The 20,508-nt window shown below is 39.0% G+C and overlaps 1 protein-coding gene across 3 annotated transcripts in view; it reads left to right on the forward strand.

Annotated features, from left to right (window-relative positions):
- Positions 1–281: 281 nt before the first annotated feature.
- The window catches only part of NOC3L (NOC3 like DNA replication regulator), a 28,094-nt gene continuing 7,867 nt past the window's right edge, over positions 282–20,508 (forward strand). For 2 of the 3 annotated variants that reach the window (XM_059169411.1, XM_059169412.1), the window contains exons 1-13: positions 728–882; positions 1,803–2,010; positions 5,289–5,421; positions 6,187–6,344; positions 7,206–7,259; positions 8,592–8,722; positions 10,968–11,129; positions 11,320–11,413; positions 14,369–14,544; positions 14,958–15,086; positions 16,345–16,476; positions 18,121–18,201; positions 18,509–18,609. In XM_059169411.1, coding sequence (XP_059025394.1) covers positions 874–882; positions 1,803–2,010; positions 5,289–5,421; positions 6,187–6,344; positions 7,206–7,259; positions 8,592–8,722; positions 10,968–11,129; positions 11,320–11,413; positions 14,369–14,544; positions 14,958–15,086; positions 16,345–16,476; positions 18,121–18,201; positions 18,509–18,609 — 1,568 coding nt within the window. In that variant the 5' untranslated portion in view covers positions 728–873. Of the gene's footprint in view, positions 417–727; positions 883–1,802; positions 2,011–5,288; positions 5,422–6,186; positions 6,345–7,205; positions 7,260–8,591; positions 8,723–10,967; positions 11,130–11,319; positions 11,414–14,368; positions 14,545–14,957; positions 15,087–16,344; positions 16,477–18,120; positions 18,202–18,508; positions 18,610–20,508 lie in introns of those variants that run through there. The other variant, XM_059169413.1, reaches the window with a different exon arrangement.

Genomic DNA, 20,508 nt, shown 5'->3' on the forward strand with positions numbered 1-20,508 from the left:
AATGGTTGAAATGACAACAAGAAACGTTTCAGAATAAAATATTGAGAATTAAGATACTTTCCACGGGCGCCTGGGTAGCTCAGTGGGGTAAGGCTCTGCCTTCGGCTGAGGTCATGATCCTGGACTCCTGGGATCCAGTCCCGCAAAGGCCCCTCTACTCAGCAAGGAGTTTGCTTCCCTCTCTCTCTGCCTGCCTCACTGCCTACTTGTGATCTCTCTCTGTCAAATAAATAAATAAAATCTTAAAAAAAAAAAAAAAAAAAGAATTGAGAGACTTTCGAGTTCCGGAAGGTCGTGAGAAGTCATTCGCCATTACACAAACACGCCCAGAGAGCCCGTGGAGGGGGCAGGCATGACACAAAAGGAGTACGCCTTTCCTGCCCTCAAGCCTCGATGGAAGAAAACCAACTGCAAAGGTCAGTATCTCTGACAGAAAGATGAGAGACGCTGCGTGAGGAGAGGCACGATGTGCTGGGAGGTGACTGATAAAAAGCAAGCCCTTTCGTCCTGAAAGGTGGAGCCCGACTTCCCCAGGACTTTAAAGGAAGTTGGGCGACAGGACAGGAATCACAGACCTTATGAAGTTCCCCGGGGGCCACCCGCCTTCGGCAAGCGCGGCTCAGGGACACCGCACGTTCACAGGCGCGTTCACCGGCGTGCCACCCGCCCGGTGCCGCGAGAGGGCGCGCGGCCGAGTCTGGGCGCGGAAGTCCCACTTCTATTTCCGGCGGCGGAGGATGGGGAGGGGCCAAGGGTAGCTTCCGCCTGGCGCAGTTTAGGGCTTTGGGCACGTGTGTTAGTTACATCCTTGCGATCCCTGGATTACATTTATCCCCGGGGAAGCTGTAGGATTGGGACTCATCATATTTAAGGATGAAAGCGGTAAGTGTCTTGAGGAGCCCGATCTCCGCGGCTTAGGCCCCCTGGTGTAGCTTTTCGGCGAGTTTTTGACCTTGTATAGGGGGCGGTGGCTTGGATTCGGGGCTCCCTCCCTTCTGTGCGCTGCCAGCCTTCCGGCACTTAGATCGGGATCGCCTACTGTGCTCGCGCTCGGCTTCAGGAGGCCGTGATGATACAAGCACGGAGTCTTCTCTCTGTAGGGTGTCGGACATTAAAGGGTTCTTCGAGACCATCTTTCGAATCCTTTATTTTAGAAATGTGGCAGGGTCCTGCTCCCAGCGAGTTTATAATGTGAGTCATGGGACGCAGGTTGAGTCCATTTTTTCCCCCTGACGGGTGTGGGGATAAGAAAGTAAGTGATTTGCCCCGCTTCTCAAAGAAAAAGAGCTGGGATTTGAATTTCTCAATTAGAGGTTACCAGCAAGCGTCGAAATCCACAGATCCTAATTCCGTTTGCCCTCCTTAGTTTAAGAGTCTTTGACAAGTCATATAATCTCTCTCAGCCTTAGCTTTGTCATCAGTTACTTGAAGGTAGCAGCAATCACTGCTTAACGGGGATGTTGGAATCAAATATGTTGGAGGACTTAGCAAGCAGTAACACGATGTATGAATGTCACTTTATTTTTTTTTAAAAGATTTTATTTATTTGACAGAGATCACAAGTAGGCAGAGAGGCAGGCAGAGAGAGAGAGAGAGAGAGCAGGAAGCAGGCTCCCTGCAGAGCAGAGAGCCCAATGTGAGGCTCGATCCCAGGACCCTGGGATCATGACCCCAGCCGAAGGCAGAGGCTTTAATCCACTGAGCCACCCAGGTGCCCCGAATGTCACTTACTTTAAAGACAGCATTTTGTTCTGGGTTTGCAGTTTAAATTTCTGGTATGCTGTACTCTTGTTGTTTTCTAGAGAAGAAATAAAAAACAGGTCCCAAGCTTTCGGAAGTTACTAAAAACTAGTAAAGTCAAACTTGAAAACAAGCTAAAAAATAAGCAATTTAAACAACAAAGCACTCTCAAGAAGTACCGGAAAGAACAGAGGAAACTAAGACAAGCTGTAAAAGATGCTGTGTCTAAGAAACAGATGCCACTGGAGGACCCAAAGAAAATACGACCAGGTAATTGCGAAAGCATTCATGTCCTGTAGTTTCTCTTGATTTGTCCTAAAATGTTCATGAAATAACATTGCTTTCTAGTAATCAGTCTTGTTTCCAGATCTTCCCAAGAGTAAGTAAGGGTAGTAGTCCGATGTGCTTTATCACAGTCCGTGTGAGAAAACATTACAGGATGGTATTCACTGTGAGAGAGCTAGTCTCTGCTTTTAGTTTGTTTAGAAAGCAGGTCTGAAGATAGAATACTTGGGAAAACAGAGTGAGAGTAGATGTGTAAATAACTGTTGGGAAACAAGCCAGAGCTGCCACTTTCTTCTCATTCACTGGCAGTCAGCTTAGGTAAGAACATAGCCTTTCTCTGGGGCATCCTTGACAGTGTTGCCAAGGGTCACTTAGTTTTCTCAGCTTCGGCTTTCTTTTCATGTGGAAACTTGGAGTGAAATTGAGCTGTAACTGTCAGGGTTATCTTTTGGAAAACTATCGAAGAACTCCCAAGTACTCAAAACGGGTAAGGATTCTGACCATTTTGAGTCAGACCGGTTCCTCTACAATGTTCTGGTACTTTCAGGGTATTTATATTTGATCGTACCTGACTTAAGTCTTCCTATGTATATCTCATTTTCTTAAGTCTGACCTATTTAGTTTGATCTCTTGGCTACATATTATTGTGATGTATAAAAAGGTGGTTGAACTGGAAGTGGGAAAACTTGGGTTTTTGCCTTAATTTTGTTATTAGCAAAGAGGCCTTAGTTGGTCACTTGATCTCCAGGTACTTAATCTGTTTAAAAAAGAAATGTTGCTTGAGTTACATGCTTTTTAAGATCTTTTCTATCTAAATTTCAGTGGAATTTTTAAAAATGTGATATGTTATAATTATATATAAAAAGTAAAATGCTTATTTTTATATGCTGAGCATCTAAATGAAGTCTATCAGGCGGTAAGGTATGAGTATCTGAGTTAGAGAGAACAGCTTTGGGAATTATCTGCACGTAGATGGTAATTGAAGCTTTAGACTTGGTAAAGTCAATGTGAAGACTGTGTAGTGTGAGAACAAGAGAGTCAAGAAAGAATTTTAAGGAACCCAGCGTTTAAGGAATGGGTGGAAGAATAATGTGATGTAATGAGGTTTGAGGAGGAGCCGGAGAATTAGGAAGAAAACCAGAACTGTACAGTGTTAGAAATCAGAAGGATGTTTAAAGAAAGAAGGAAATTCTTTTTGTCTCAACATAAAATAGTCTACGAAATAGTTAATTTAAAAAAAAAAGGTGAAAAGTAGTGTGTATTGATGCTTTCACTCACTTGAAATTATAGACTTTTGCCACATGTATGAGATGCTTATACCATTTGAATAAAAATATATATATAAACTCAAATACAGTATCACAAAAAGATTTTCAGATAATTCTTTTCCTTTGACCTAACAGTAAGACTGTTAGGAATTCAGTCTATGATTATATTTGAAAATATTTGCCAAGAATATATTTCCAAGTATGCTCATTTCAATGTTATTAATAATAACAAAAAAATAATAAAATAATAATAAAAAACGTTATTAATAATGATCAAAAATTGAAAATAAGATGTTCATCAACAGGAAATATTAAGTGACATAATGTTGTTTATGGTGGAATACTATACAGCTGTTAAGACTGACAGAGCTATAGTCCATCAGTGTGATCTATATGATCTATGAAGCGAAGGTTGACAAATTGCCCACTGGGGAATGACTTGATTGTCTTAAAATGCTGATATAAAGAATTTAATGGACTAGACAGTTTGAAGGTACAAGGGAGAGAGGGCTTAAATCATAGAACAAGATAAGAGAAGGTAAGAAGTTCTGAGATCCAGAGCCCAGGAGGAGGGGCATTCTTACAGAGTTATGAGAAGGAAAACAGAAGGGATGGAGGCCGATGTTGTTGAATTCAATGTGGGAAATTGCAGGAGTTTCTAGCTTCTGGCTTTTCTTTTCTCAGTGACAGAGGAAGCTAGATCCTCGGAGGATTACGAAGTGAGGCAGGTGATGGGATAGAAGTGTGATGATAGAGACAAAATTTGAAAAGTCTAAGGAAGAGAGAAAGCTGATCAGCGAAATAAACCAGCTGCTGGTCACTGTTGAGAAATGGGAAGCTCACTTAAAGTAGGTAGGGGTTCTTTTCTATGCAGTGTGTACCTTTGTATATTTACTAGTGTTATAAGAATCAGGGAGAATTATAGGTTCTGTTAAGGAACTAAGATTGTCTTGTTCATGGTTGAATCCTTAGCAACTGCTAAGGCAGTGCTTGGCACTTAGTCGACATTCATTTTTATATTAAAAAAGAGAAAGAGAATGAGGGACAGACAGAAGATGGAGTGATCAGTTGGGGTTTTGTTAGATGTAAGTGCGTAAACCATAGAAGGGTTTGAGGATATTGGCAAGAGGGCAGTTGAAATGATAACCATGCAGTGGAAGTTCGGAGTGTAGAACACAATGGAAGATAGAAGTAGAGTGGTCAGAGGATAGAAGACCTATATATGGGTCACAGAAATGCAATGGAAGTAACCAGATGAGACCTAGAAGGACAAAAGGTTGTGGTCAAGGCCTGGGGTGAGCACCAAGGTTTGGGATGCGGATTGTAGAGGGGGTGGCTGAAGTGGAAAGGAAGTCAGCAGGGATCAGAAGGAGTGAAGCAGGTACGCCTGGGTGGCTCAGTTGGTTAAGCAGCTGCCTTCGGCTCGGGTCATGATCCTGGCATCCTGGGATCGAGTCCCACATTGGGCTCCTTGCTCAGCAGGGAGCCTGCTTCTTCCTCTGCCTCTGCCTGCCATTCTGTCTGCCTGTGCTCGCTCTCTCTCCCTCTCTCTCTCTGATTAAAAAAAAAAAAAAAATCTTAAAAAAAAAAAAAGAAGGAGTGAAGCAGCTAGTCATCGGTTCTCACATGCTCAGAAAGACATTGCAGACTGTGTGGAGGCATTTTATTTTTTGGTTGCGACAGTGACCTGCGAAGGCAGGTTGGAGATGCTAGCGTTTTGCCTAGCTTAAGACATCCAGGTAGAACAAAGAGCTGTCTGGCCCAGCATGTCTTTAGTGCTCCTCTTTAGGGGTTGGAGATGCTAGCGTTTTGCCTAGCTTAAGACATCCAGGTAGAACAAAGAGCTGTCTGGCCCAGCATGTCTTTAGTGCTCCTCTTTAGAAATACCAGGCTGACTGTACTAGAAAAGCATAAACTTTCCTCTTATGAACACAAAAACACAGAGTTCTATACCTGAAATACCAGTTTCTGACTTTGTTTTTGTTGTTGGAACAGGTAAAAGGATTGAGAGGGAAGAGGAAGAAGAAGAGGAAGCCCTTCCTTTGGATATGATGGATGCAGATGACTTGCAGTTAATGAGAGACTTAGGACAAAGAGCATCTTTTCTAACGAGAGATCTTTCTTCTAGGTAATACTTCCTTTAGATTATAAACATTGACATCCTTTCAGTATTAAAAACTTGATTCTGAATTTTAGTTAGGTGGTTAGTAGTAGTAGTGCAAGATGTTCAGCTCGAAGCCTAAGAGAGTAACTCAGTTTATTTCCTAAATAAAGGAAGTTCATGACCAAAGCAAACTGATTTTATTTAGTGTATATCTTCATTTCTTTTGAGTCTGAATAGTGAAGTAGAGTGTCCTGGGGGAAGAATGTAGTTCCCTGGGGAATCGACAGAACAGTCCTGAGTTCTTAATGGCTATGATTTCAGTCCTTGTTACCCTGTTGGGGACATATTATTTCCATTTACAGAGGAAACCGATGCTTCCTGCAGTCACAACTAGTGGATCTGCAGTTTAAACCTAGATCTTATTAACTCCGAAGTCCATGCAATAGTTTCAGGGTTTTTGGGAAAGTAAAACAGCATGATGTCACCCTTAGCTTTGTGGAATAGTTTTCAAAAAGAATCTGCTGTAGCTTTCACTTCTCTTTTGTATCTGAAGGCAGCCGTAGTCTTCGGGGGAGACTGTACAATTCTTCTATTCATTTAGTTCATTTGAGTGCCTACTATGTGCCTGGTCTGGTGCTAGTATCTATGTACTGATTTTTTTTATTTTTTATTTTTTATTTTCTATATACCTACTGGAGGTTTGGCTAGTAGTTTTCTTTTCTATACTTTTAAAATAATCTCTAGATTCCTTTGTAAATACACTAAAACTGGAATTTTTCTTTCCTGCAGTGAACCTGTTCACGTCAAGAAACGAAAGCATGAGCGTGTTATAGATAAATATGAAAAAATACCAAGAACTCTGCAAACTGCACCAGAAAAGGAACTGATTCACTTACTTCCTATCAAGGATAAAAGTGGTATAATCCCGCAGACCAGGGAGAAGCCAGGTGAATCTAATCAGTCAGCCTCTGTATTAGTAAACATTGTAGCTCTTTACTAATATCATCACTTTTTTTTTTTTTTCACTTGAGATCTAATTTTATTTTTTGCTTTTACCTACAAAATAGGAGGTCGCTGCAGTTAGTCATATAGCAAGCTTGATGATTTTGGCCAGAAATACAGATGGTTATCTCCCATATCTGTTGGGTCAGTATAGCTGAGGCTGCAGTGTTGAGGTGATTTTCTTTTCAGAGGTTTTTTTTTCACCAAATACTCTTGTTTCTATAATTAGAATATTAGTTATCCTTTATTAACCTTTTTTTCTTACATTTTCTTATCTTTTTCTTGTGAAGTAAAATACACAAAAGTCTAGAAATCAGAGTTGCCTTGCAAAGTTATGTGGTTTATCACAAAAAACACACCCATAAAACTGCTATCTGGGCAAGATAGAAATGCTGCCAGCACCCAGAAACTTCCTTTTTTTTTTTAAAGATTTTATTTATTTATTTGACAGACAGAGATCACAAGTAGGCAGAGAGGCAGGCAGAGAGAGAGGAGGAAGCAGGCTCCCTGCTGAGCAGAGAGCCCGATGCGGGACTTGATCCCAGGACCCTGAGATCATGACCTGAGCCGAAGGCAGCGGCGTAACCCACTGAGCCACCCAGGCGCCCCAGAAACTTCCTTTTTGACCCCCTCAATCATTAATTGCTTCCTCCTCACAAAATTAACTACTTTCCAGATTTTATGGTAATCACTTTCCTGCTTTTCTCTCTGTATTTTTATCACTTAAGTATATTGTCAGAGTTTTTAGTATATGTGCTGCCGAAGCAAGCGCTCAGATTTTATAAATATACGTGTTTTCCATACAGTTATAGACAGTAAGCAAGATGAAGAGGAAGAAGAAGAGCTGGAACTTGAGGAAGGTAATGGAATGCATTTTTGAAGTTACTAAATTGTTAATTGAGAATTACCTTTTTTGCCTAATAATAAATGTAACTTAATTTTAGATAAAGTCTGAAATGTGCATTTTAAATTACTGGTCATTTCAAGGTCATTTTGAACATTTTCCCACATGTTGAAAGTCTTACCTTGTGGAATTTGATTCCTTGTTGCTCTTTATTATGGAAAATTTTATGCAGTTATGTTTGTAATGTCTAGGCATGCATGAAGAGTCTTGTAAATTATTACCATTTTGAATTCTTCTTAATTTTAAGTGAAGGACTTACTTATAAATATTAACTTTTTAGCTTTAAATTACAAATTGATTCTGTGATATGAAATCATTTCACTTCTTTCTTAGAGCAGTTATGTATGTCTGTATGTATGTCTATCTTAGATAATTGAAGGTGGGTTTCTAATAGGTAAGACAGTTGCAATCAAAGTTAAACTGAAAGAATATATGGTTTGACATTATATTTGTTTGGAATTTGCCGTAGAACAACCTGGTTAAATTTTACTTTAGCTTAGCAAACCTCATTAATGGTATAAATGAGATTACAGGTCAACCAGTTGTTTTCAGTCATCCTTCATAGGCTTATTAGAGATTATGCTTGTGTATTGATTAGATCTAGTTCTCTATCAATTTCTTAAGATTGACATATGTTCTGAAGTGCAAAGGACTGCAGAGAGTTGAAAACAAGGGAGACTGTACTGTACTTTTAAAAAAAACAAAATCAGTTTGCTTTTTCCTGTAATTCATGGCAATTATTATTATTATATATATATATTTAAAGATTTTATTTATTTATTTGACAGACAGAGATTACAAGTAGGCAGAGAGGCAGGCAGAGAGAGAGAGAAAGAGGAGGAAGCAGGCTCCCTGCCAAGCAGAGAGCCCGATGCGGAGCTCATGGACCCTGGGATCATGACCTGAGCCGAAGGCAGAGGCTGTAACCCACTGAGCCACCCAGGTGCCCCAATTCATGGCAGTTATTATAAGTTTATTAGCATAGTAGTTAAGAATATGAGCTCTCGAGTCAGACTACCTGAGTTTTGAATTCCATTTCTACCAGACTTATGAGTATAAGCAAGTTACACTCCCTTTGCCTCATTTTCTATGTATGAAATGGATATGATTGTACCTGCCTCATAGCATTTTTGAGAGGATCATATGTAGTAATCTTGACCCGTGACAAGTACTCAGTAAAAGTTACCATCATTATTATCTATCACTATAGAAAATATTGTATTGATAAAGGTTCTTGGATACTTGTAAATAAAGAAATGTTTAAGAGGGGATATCTAATCTCTTTCAGAAATCGTTGAAGATCCCATTCGAGAACTGACATTAGAAGAACATTTGATTGAGAGAAGGAAGAAACTACAGGAGAAGAAAATGCATATTGCAGCCTTGGCATCTGCCATATTATCAGACCCAGAAAGTAATGTAAGTAGTACTAATTTCTTTGAGCTTTTCATATTAGATATAGTACAAATGTCTAATATTGTAAGATTCCTTTACTACCTATAAGCATATACAGAAAGGAAAAGCAATAAAATACAATGACTGAGGTAGAATAAGAGTAGACAGAACTTTGGAGTACCTGGGTGGCTCAGTCGGTTAAACATTTGCCTTCAGCTCAGGTCATGATCTCAGGGTCCTGGGATCGAGGCCCATGTCAGGGCTCCCTGCTCCATGGAGAACCTGCTTCTACCTCTCTCTGCCTACTTCACCCTCTGCTTGTGCTCTCTCTGTAAAATATATAAAATCTTGGAAAAAAAGAAAAAAAGTAGAAAGAACCTGAACGTAGTCCTACATCTGAACTTAATTTTTTCTGTAATCTTAAGAAAAGACACTTAAACTCTCTTGAGTCTTATTTTCGTCTTCTCTAAATGAAGGTATTGAGGGGCTTCTGTGTGGCTTGGTCAGTTAAGTGTGGAACTCTTGATTTTAGCTCAGGTCATGGCGCAGGATCGTGGATCTAGCTCTGTGCTGGGTGTGGAGCCTACATAAGATTCTCTCTCTTTCCCTCCCCCTCTATTACCTCCCTTCTCTTTCTCTTTCTTAAATAAATAAATAAATAAGCTAAAACGAGGATATTGACTTAATGTTAGAACTCTGAAAGTGCTAAGTGTAAAAATTAATTGGACAAGAGAGAAGGAACTTACTTGCAAATTTGCTTGACTGATGGGATTTTTATTTATTTATTTATTTATTTATTTTTTTAAAAGATTTTTTATTTATTATTTATTTGACAGAGAGAGAGAAATCACAAGTAGGCGGAGAGTCAGGCAGAGAGAGAGAGAAGCAGGCTCCCGCTGAGCAAAGAGCCCGATGCGGGGCTCGATCCCAGGAAACTGAGATCATGACCTGAGCCGAAGGCAGTGGCTTAATCCACTGAGCCACCCAGGCGCCCCTGATGGGATTTTTAATAAGGAACGTGCTACACAAAAGTCAGTGAGATTAGTTCAGGAGTACCTGTAAGTGCAAAATATGTTAAGTGAAATAGAACAGAATTATAATGATCAGTGGGCCATGGAACAGTGGTGAAGATGGTCATGGTTAGAACACGTGGACTTCAGAAACCTGGAGTACTGTCTGTTAGACTTTGGGTAAGTCCTTTTACTCAAGACTCATTTTCTTCATCTCTAAAAAGAGAATGGTACCTATTTTAAAACTTTGTTGTAAGGGTTAAATAATCAAATATACATGAAGTCTTGTAAAGTAGTACTACTGTTCCTGTTAATGTTGGTGTTCCTGTCATCCTACTGTGAATATACTGTTTATTGAACAGTATTATTTACCTTTGTTTATTTGTTTATTGAACAGTATTATTTACCTTTGTAGAAAAAAATGCATCTGGGTACGTTTTGGAGTGGTACTTGTTCTTTCTTAACAAAGCGAAGGGAAAGTCTGGAGCAGAATTAGGGAGGGAAATTTGGAATATATCTCACCTCTATCATCTCATTTAATCATTATAAAACCGTAAAGACAAGAACTGTTGATCTTACTGAAAAATTGAGCCCTAAAAAATTCAAGTAAATTTGTTATGATTTCAACAGTTGCTGGATTAGAATCTGGGTCTTCCAGCTCTGGAGCCTCATACTCCCATGAGTTAGGGCTAGCGAATAGGTGGGAGTATATTGATCCTAGCCCTGCTGCAGCAGATGTTGCTGACTAACCAGAGGATTTCTTCTCAAGATACCTAGCAGGCAATAGTTCATCAAAGCAAGGACATTCATTGAACTGTTTTTTACTTCAGCATTACTTCATACAAATGATTTTTTGTACGAGTCTTGTTGAGGCTAATGTATATACATTCTACTTATAAATTCCTGATTAACTTCTGTATATGTGATGAATATATTTGGTGTATATAACATTTTAATTTCAAAAAAAAAATTAAGAGGCACATGCTTTTAAGAAAACCCAGTAAAAAAAATTTCAAAGAGTAGGTATATTAATAAATTTAAACTTTTTGAAAAGTCTGTATCTTCTATTTACCAAAGATAAGATTGGCTTTGATGATTTATCTTTTGGTAATGTGAGTCGTAGCTGGAGTTGTGTATGACTAAACTCTGTGAGTCACTGCATGGATTCCACTTGTGCCAGATGTGAGGCTATTGTCTTTTGTTCATAATTGTTTTGCAGTCATTTCTCTGCCCTTCCAAGTTCTTTATTTCTTTAACAGATTAAAAAATTGAAAGAACTACGTTCCATGCTGATGGAACAGGATCCTGATGTGGCTGTTACTGTTCGAAAGCTGGTGGTAATTTCCCTGTTGGAGTTATTTAAAGACATTACTCCTTCATATAAAATACGACCCCTCACAGAGGCAGAAAAATCTACCAAGGTAATGATAGAAAACAATTACTGTACAAAATAAGCTGAACATTTTGGAGAGGTAGGGATGGGAGAAATAGTAGGGTTTTTTGGTTTGTTTTTGTAGGACTGGGTATATACTATGCACTCACATTTTGTGCTAATTTAAGGATTTTGATATTTTGATTTAAAAAAATGAGTGGTCTTTCTGATTTTTTCAGATCCGCAAAGAAACCCAGAAGTTAAGAGAATTTGAAGAAGGCCTGGTTAGCCAATATAAATTTTATTTGGAAAATCTGGAGCAAATGGTTAAAGGTATATTAAACATTTTAAAAATATGTAACTAATTTACTTTGGTCTGGAAGATGAGTAGCATGTTGTCAAGAGCAGAGTCTATAGTCCGACTTCCTGGGTTCAAATCTGGGCCCTCTACTTAATGCCCATGTGGTGGGCAAATTACTTAATCTCTCATTGTTTCCATTTTTCTCTTTATAAATAATAGTACTTATTTTGGGCACCTGAGTGGCTCAGTGGGTTAAGCCTCTGCCTTCGGCTCAGGTCATGATCTCAGGGTCCTGGGATCAAGGCCCACATCGGGCTCTCTGCTTGTGGGGGAGCCTGCCCTCCGCCACCCCGCCTGCCTCTCTGCCTACTTGTGATCTCTCGCTGTCAAATAAATAAATAAAAATCTTAAAAATAGTACTTATTTCATAGGATTGTTGTGAGAAGTAAATTAGTTTCTAGATGAAAGTTGCTTACAACGGTGGGTAGCCTGTATTGATCAGCTTTTAGTATTATTGTTGCTCTAGGCCTTTTCCTTGTATGTTTCTTGAATTCGTGAATGGTTGAAATTTATGCTGCTGGTTTTTATTTGGAGAGGGTAGTTAGGGGAGAAGGATGACTAGAAATGGATGAAATTAGTGCCTTAAAAATGGACTAGAAAGAAGTTGGTTGTATTGGATAATAAACTCTTCCACCAAACCTTTATTCTCTTCTTTGTTCAGAAAAGGAGGGGCCTATGAAAATTGGAGCATGAATGGAGAAGAAATTCAGTTGCCTAGGTTAGGTCAGGTGCTTTCACTTTACTCAGCTGGGCTCCTTTACTCAGTAGTGGGCCTAAGGATCACCTAGTTGCTGTCTCAGCGGGAACAGGACTGCCGAATTCTATTGGCCCAGTAAGGGCAGGAAGGAGATGGTGGGGTTGGGTGCTGTGGATGTTGCTTTCATGCTCTGGCCTCCCAACTGGAGCCTCCTTGGGAGCATACATTCCAAGGCCTGGGAGCTTTGTGTGGACCAGCACTGTCCAAGAGAAATAGAACATGAGACACATACATCATTTGAAAAATACGTAACCATGCTAAGGAAAAAAATGTAAAAAGTAGTGAAATTACTATGTATATGATGATTTCAACAAATGATTTCAACATGTAATCAGTTTTAAAAATTAGGTATCTTACATTCCTTTTTTTGTACTAAGTTCAAAATCTGATGCGGATGTCTGCGTTTGGACTAGCCACAGTTCAGACGTTCAGTGGTCACATGTGGCTTGTGGCCTCTGTGCTGCACCACGCGGGTGTAGGTCTTTTCTAAGCTGGTGGAACCTTATGAATTCTTGTTTTTTTAAGTTTTAAAAAAATTATGGTGGGGCGCCTGGGTGGCTCAGTGGGTTAAGCCGCTGCCTTCGGCTCAGGTCATGATCTCAGAGTCCTGGGATCGAGTCCCGCATCGGGCTCTCTGCTCAGCAGGGAGCCTGCTTCCTCCTCTCTCTCTCTGCCTGCCTCTCTGCCTACTTGTGATCTCTCTCTGTCAAATAAATAAAATCTTAAAAAAAAAAAAAAATTATGGTAAAATACAACTCTACCATTGTAACTCTTTGTAAAGCTTACAGATTTGTGGTGTTCGGTAAATCCGGTGTCATCTAGCTGTCACCGCTGTGCATTGGCGGCACTTTGGCACCTTCCCCCGCGGAAGTTCTCTGTTAAGCCTGAGCGCCCCTTTCTCTCCTGCCCCAGCCCATTGCAGCCACCATTCTACTTTCTAATTTGAGTTGAATATGGATCTGGCTAATCCAGGAACCTCATAAGTCGAATTCTACAATAAGTTATACAATATTTGTCCTTTTGTGACTGCTTTGTTTCACTTAGCATAATGTCTTTAAGATTCTCATAGCACGTGTCAAAATTTCCTTCCTTTTAAAGGCTGAATAATATTCCATTGATATATATGTAAATACATTTTGTTTATTCATCCATTATGAAGCATTGTCAGGTTTAAGTAAATAGAAGATATGGTTCTTGTGATGATTACAGCTTGTTTGAGAAAAACTCATATACATGAGAAGCAATTTAAAACACAGGCGCTGTCATCTATACTGTCTTTCTCATCTCTGGTTGTGTATGATGTATAGGGAAGTGTTGAACCTACTCTAGAAAAACCAGCATATTTTCCATATTCAAGATGCAATGTTATGGTAAGCAGAGTATGTATGTAGAAATTTCTAGAAAAGAGGTACTGTGGGGACGCCTAGGTGGCTCAGTTGGTTAAACATCTGCTTTTGGCTCAAGTCATGATCCCGGGGTCCTGGGATAGAGCCCCATGTCAGGCTCTCTGCTCAGTGGGGAGCCTCCTCCCTCAGCTTGTCCTTCCCCCTGCTTGTGCATATGTGCTCTGTCAAATAAGTAAAACCTTCAAAAAAAGAAAAGAGGTACTGTGAATCATCTTTATTTGAAGAAAAACTTAAATCTTCTTGACCTCCTCGATAAAGATACCACAGTGAGCATTAGCAAGAAGTTGGGAGAAAATGTTTTAGATTCTTCAGAATTTTGGAACATGGAAGAGGTCGGGGCTCAGAATCTGGAATTTGCTCATATTCATTAGCCAAATAGTGGAGGATTAGGATTTGAACCCAGGTCTCTTGACTTGTAATCTAGTGTTTTGGGGAAAGCCTGGTAGATCCCAGTCCAGGGATTCTGCCGTAAGGCATCTAGCTCTCTGTCTCCCCTACCCTGATTTATTCCCAAGACCCTTTTCCTCTAACGATACATCTTTTAAAATGCATTGAAAGCCAAAGTTCTTAACATGATGGTGAGAGTCAGAGGGTGGATGATTGCAGATAAATTTAATGATAACGTTTGTACTTGTGTCTAAGGGTGGATACAACATTTAAGAATTTGCACAGTGTATTCTATTATTGCTTATTCCTGTTCAAGAAAGCTAATTAGTTGAAGCTTTGATCAATGAGTACAGTAACTACAGTTCTCTTTTGATTAGACTGGAAGCAAAGGAAACTGAAGAAAAGTAATGTAGTTTCCTTAAAGGCCTACAAAGGACTGGCAGAAGTGGCTGTGAGGAGCCTGTGTGAGCTGTTGGTGGCACTACCTCATTTCAACTTTCACAACAACATTATTGTGTTGATTGTCCCTCTCATGAATGACGTGTCAAAATCGGTGGGTTGCTAAGTGGTTGTTGCTTTCATCCTGAACACAAAGTTCTAGATCTTTTGATTATTATTTTTGTCTTAGAATTTTTTTGGAGCTATTATTTATCGCTAAAGTAGTGTCACTTTGTTAAATGCTGTCTCTTTAGGAAAATTCTTTGAACGTAAGTTTAGTGTGGTGGTTCTGAGCAGGGGGTGCTTTTGCCCTCCAGGGAGTGTGAGGCTGTGTCTGCACGCAGTTTTGATTGTCCCCTCTGCCGTGGCTACTACTGGCATCTAGCGGGCAAAGGCTAGGGGACTTCTAAACTTCCCACCATGCACAGGACAGCCGTCCACCACCAAATGAATAGTTGTCTGGCTTAAAATGCCAGTGGTGCCAAAGTTGAGGAGCACTGGCTGAGTGTAACATTTTATTTCTTTCAGGTATCTGAAATGTGTTGTGAGGCAGTGAAGAAACTGTTTAAGCAAGATAAATTAGGCCAAGCTTCCCTTGGTGTGATTAAAGTGATTTCTGGTTTTGTGAAGGGCAGAAATTACGAAGTTAGGCCAGAGGTAAGCCTTCCTTTGCTAACCTTGAATTTTATTTGTTTTTAAACTGCAAAGTTCATTTTCAGTTGTTATGAGGAATTTTATTCTTTGTAAAAGACTCCTCAAGTGTTAACTGTTCTTAACAATTTAGTACGAATTCTAGGTGCTTATACATACAGACATATATACTTGTTTATGTATCTTTAAAATTATATAATACATGTTTAGATTTTAAAATAAAAATGATTTATTCTATGGAATAAATGCTGTTTTCATTTTGTGTTGTAGAGGGCTGTCTCATCCTTTTTTTAACATCTTTTAGTTTCCTATTATATGAATTAGCCCCCTACTTGATGGACAGCTGAGTAGTTTCTATAGTGATCATAAAAGAGAACATCTTGGCTATATTGTTTTTTCATACTAACAGGAGTATTCTGTGAGTTAAATTTTTAAAGTTTAGATGCTGGGCCCAATAGTAAACACATTTATAAATTTATAAATCTCCAGATAATTCTCATGTTTGCTGAAGTTGGAGACCCATTGGCTTAAATGAAAATAACTTGTCTTAAAATTAATAACACTGGTCTTGCATGGGTTTCTTTTTTTTTTTTTTTTTTGTTATTATTATTTTTTTTAATTGGTGGAAAAAGATGAGGATTAGAACTGCTGACTGCAAAATGGAGGCTGGTTTGGTAAATTACAGGTGATTTAGAAATACCTAATTTACATTTTCTCCTTCCATACTGGTCCAAACCTTTTTCTGGCCTGTCTACTCTTGGTAACTCTAAGTACCAATGCCAGGTAATATGTTCTGTCTTTTTTCTACTCATTACACTGCCAAATATTGTTATGTGTATTTAGCCAAATACTAGTGTCCTATTATAGACATAGATTACCGAATATGTTTAGCAATAAGATAATAGAACTTTAGTGTGAAATGTGATAAAAGGTGTGTCACAGGTATTTTGTTTGTTTGTTTTAAAGATTTTATTTATTTATTTGACAGAGAGAGAGAGATCACAAGTAGGCAGAGAGGCAGGCAGAGAGAGAGGAGGAAGCAGGCTCCCCGCCAAGCAGAGAGCCCGATGTGGGGTTGATTCCAGGACCCTGAGATTATGACCTGAGCCAAAGGCAGAGGTTTAACCCACTGAGCCACCCAAGCGCCCCTTGTTTGTTTGTTTTTTGGCGTAAAGGAAGGAAAAACATTGTTAAATGCTTTTCTGTATAAAGGGTTTGAGGGCAATAGAAATATTAAACTGTGTATTGTATTTTCTCCTATTAGATGTTAAAGACATTCTTGTGCTTAAGAATCAAAGAAATAGAAGTGAAAAAAGATACAGAGGACATTAATAAACCAAAAAAGTTCATGACTTTCAAGGAAAAGAGAAAAACTCTATCAAGAATGCAGAGAAAGGTTTGGTTGATTTCCTTTTTTGCTTGACTTCAGATTAAAATCATAATGTAGGCACAGGCAGAGAGCATAGTTAAATCATAAAAATAAATATATCAAAACCTAATATTTAGAAAATTTTATTTTCCCCAATTATTGCAGAGAATTGCTTTATTAAATTGACAGTTCATTGGCAAAAAGATCAGTTGATGAAAAAATTTCTGCGTCATGCTGGCTTTTATTTTTACTGTTCAGATTGTCTTAGATTCATTGTGATACGCAGATCCCTTCCTTGACCAGGAAGGTGATATTTATGTAAACGGGCAATAAAGTGAGATTTTGTTAATTGAACCACGTTTCTTATTTGAAACCTAGGTTGAAATTCCAGCCCCTTGTTTATTTAGTATAAAACTTTTTTTTTTTTAGATTTTGAGAAACGGAGCTAGTAAAAGCAGCTACTTCGTGGGTCACCCTTCCGTCTTAATAAGATGAATTAATTATGTGAAGCACTTAGCAAATGCGTGGCACTGGGTGTGCTGTATAATGTATAGACGTGAATCGCCACTGCTAGCATCGTTGTTATTACTTCTCAAGACAGGGTTATCAAATTGCTTATAAAAACAAAACAAAAGATACTTTTCAGGGATATCTGTCTTTGAATATGCCTAAAATAAATTTTGAAAATGGGGCAGAAGTACCAAAATAGTCTTAGTAATTAGAAACAAATGAAGGTAAATCTTTTAATTATTTATCATGCTATCCTAATATAAATTGTATATCCCTGTTAGAAACAGCATGTGTGCAGCTGTGATGGTGAAACAAAAGACCCACTAGAACATGGCAGCTCCTTAAGTTTGCATGAAGGAAGGAAACTCTTCCTGAGATGGTCCCCTGAGTCTCAGGCAGCTTAGCAACCATTATTTGCTGCTCATACAGCATAAAGAAGTGGGAAAAACTGATACTTTGTTGAATTCTTCTATAGTATCTGATTTTTTTTTTTTTTAAGATTTTGTTTATTTATTTGACACAGAAAGAGGGAACCACAAGCAGGGGGAGTGGGAGAGGGAGAAGCAGGCTTCCTGTTGAGCAGGGAGCCTGATGTGGGGCTTGATCCCAGGACCCTGGAATCGTGATCTGAGCCGAAGGCAGACGCTTAACAACTGAGCCACCCGGGAGCCCCTGTAGTATCTGGTTTTATGCATTGTGTGTAAATGTGTTTAGGAAGTATCGTTGATGACTAATTGCTGTGTTATAGAGGATTTAACAATAAGAATTATTTCTGGGCTCTGTGTTCTTCCTTTTCTCTTTCTTTTGAAAAAAATGGAAATTATTGAAAACTGCAGAGACTAATACAGCATAACCCATGTATCTACCATTCACAATGAGCAAATACTAATAGACTTCAGTTTTGTTCTTGAGAAGAAACCGTCGGTGATATAGTTAGAGTCCCCTTTGTTCCTCACCCCAGTCTTGTCCTGCCTTCCTCCCAGGAGGCAGCTGCTGTCCTTGGCTTGGTGCGTGCTTGCTGCTTCTCCAGGTCTTTGTGTTTGTATTCTTATGTAGTCTAGGGTATGTGTTTTAGAATGTTTACATATTATGCCTCTTTGAAGCTTGCTTTTTCACTCAGTGTTATGTGCTCTTACTTTTTCTTTCCTTGTCTCATTCCAGTGGAAGAAAGCAGAAGAGAAGTTGGAGCGAGAGCTTCTGGAGGCAGAAGCTTCAGAGAGCACTGAGAAAAAACTTAAAGTGGTAGGCAGTTTCACATTCTCTGACGCTTTTAAAATGTTTTGTGAAATGGTTTTAACTAGAGATTATAGTTGCAACTTGGGGTGGTCTGATCTCAGTTTGTCTCCCAAGGCTTTCATGTGATCATTGCTGGTCTCATGACATCACAGGGTATGTATCTTCATCCTGTTTTATGGAAACTCTTAAGATTGGATTGTGGAGAGGGTTGGGAAGGGACAGAAGGGTTGGGCTTTGACCGTCATTGTTGGGATAAGTCAGGAGAAAGAGTATAGGGTTATATTCAAGTCATTTTGTCTGCTTCTTCTGCCAGCACACGGAGACTTTGAATATTGTGTTTGTGACCTACTTCAGAATATTGAAGAAGGCCCAGAGGTCACCTCTCCTGCCAGCAGTTCTAGAAGGCCTTGCCAAGTAAGGGCTGTGTAGGTTGAAGCATTTTTGATTCTTTCTAAATAAGACCAAAAAACCCATGCCTCTTAACCAAGGTTCACTAATGATGACCCAGTGTTTTTCTGTCTTTGTTTGTCATTGGCCTTTCCTTGAAACTGTTCAGAACACTGTCTTTTTAGTTTTCTCATCTCAAGCCCTTTATTTTTTAAATCTCCTTCATAACTCCTTCCTTCTGCTGACTAAGTTCTGAGGGTCCTGAAGATTCATTGCTCAGTTCTTGGTTCTTTCTGCACTATGGCCAGTTAGCCACTGTCAGACTTCTGAGTGGTCTGTGCAGGCGACTCTTAAGTCTGTTCTAACCCTGCTTGCATATCCTTTCTCGAGTCCTGTGTAATCTTCCCTGCAAAGAGAAATCTCTCTGTATATTTTTATGAACCTGTTGGGGGATGCAAACTAGAATAATGGTGCTTTTGATGGTTTTCCAGGTATTTGAGGTAGTATTCTCTAGAACAGTGCAGTAGAATTAAAACGGGAACTACACATGTAAGTTTTCCATTAGCCACATTAAAAAAGTAAAAAACTGGTGCAATTAATTTTGACAAATTTTATCGAAGTCCGCTTACCTAAAATATTTTGATATACAATCGGTATTAGTTATTGAGATATTTGGTATTCTTTTTTCCCATAAAAACCGATGAATATTACACAGGATATCTCAGTTTGGACCAGCCCCATTTTAAATGACTAATAGCCTCATGTGCTAATGGCTGTTATCGTTGGACAGCACAGTGTTAGAAATAGGACTTAGGGTTGAAAGACAGAGAAAAGGCAAGTTCTGGTTAGTGTAAGAAATTTCTTTGTAATGAGTGGAGTTATTTGGCGATGGAATTATAAAGTAATTGGGCCTTGTTATTGAAAAGACTGAAAGAGAGGTTGGTCAGAGAAGGGAATATTTCTACGTTGAATAGGACCTCCTGTTTGTTTTTCAGTGACTAGTTCCTTTATTTAAAAAAGCTTTTAGTCATATCGATTTGCTTTAAAAATTCAAATGATTCAGAAGAATACAAAATTTAAAAATTATAATTTCACTTCCTATGTAAGTACATAAGTGTGTCTGCCTGTCTTCTGTCACACACAGAATCCTGCTATGTAGATGTTCTGTAACTTGGCTTTTCTGTTTTGATAAAATGGTTACTTTGGGTATCTTTCCATGTTGGTGTGATTATATCCACCATTTTTTTTTTAAACATTTAGAATATTCCATTTCATGGATCAGTAATACTTTTATTTGGCCAGCCCCCTGTGCTGTACTGGAAACCCCTTCATGCACTTGTGTGCATATATTGTTGGTCAGAGGGTCTGCTCGCTTTAAATGTTGATAAATATTGCACAGTTTCTTCACACAAAAAGTTGTACTAGTCCACAGGGAGTGTATCACATTTAAGAGTCCTTTTTGTCTAAGATTTACATAGTGTCAAAGGCTCTTGCACTAATATTGAAGATCTTGACTTAAGTACATCATTGCCTAGGATTTTATACTATACTGAGTGCTCTCACATTTAGTAGGTCAGATGATTCTTCTATAACTCTACCTAGGGATCTCAGTTATTTCTAGAAACAGAGGCCCAGGACTTGACAAGCGACTTACCTAGGATCATACAGGCAATTAATTGCAGAGCCTGAACTAGATACTAGGTCCAGTATTCTTTCCATTTTATTTTTAAAGCTTTAGTAGGGTCCATATTCCTATAAATAACAGTCTCTTTCCTCGTTTCTCTTTTCCTGCTTCCCATTTTCCCAGAAGCTGATGTTTTTGACTCTTTTATGAGTTAGAACAGCATGGGGTAGCTGGTACACTTCCTTGGGGAGTTGTTTTTAACAACTTGTTCTGTAGGGCAGAAGTATTTCTGAAATATTTTC

This window comes from Mustela lutreola, chromosome 4, assembly GCF_030435805.1.
Source record: "Mustela lutreola isolate mMusLut2 chromosome 4, mMusLut2.pri, whole genome shotgun sequence".
Lineage (NCBI taxonomy): Eukaryota > Metazoa > Chordata > Mammalia > Carnivora > Mustelidae > Mustela > Mustela lutreola.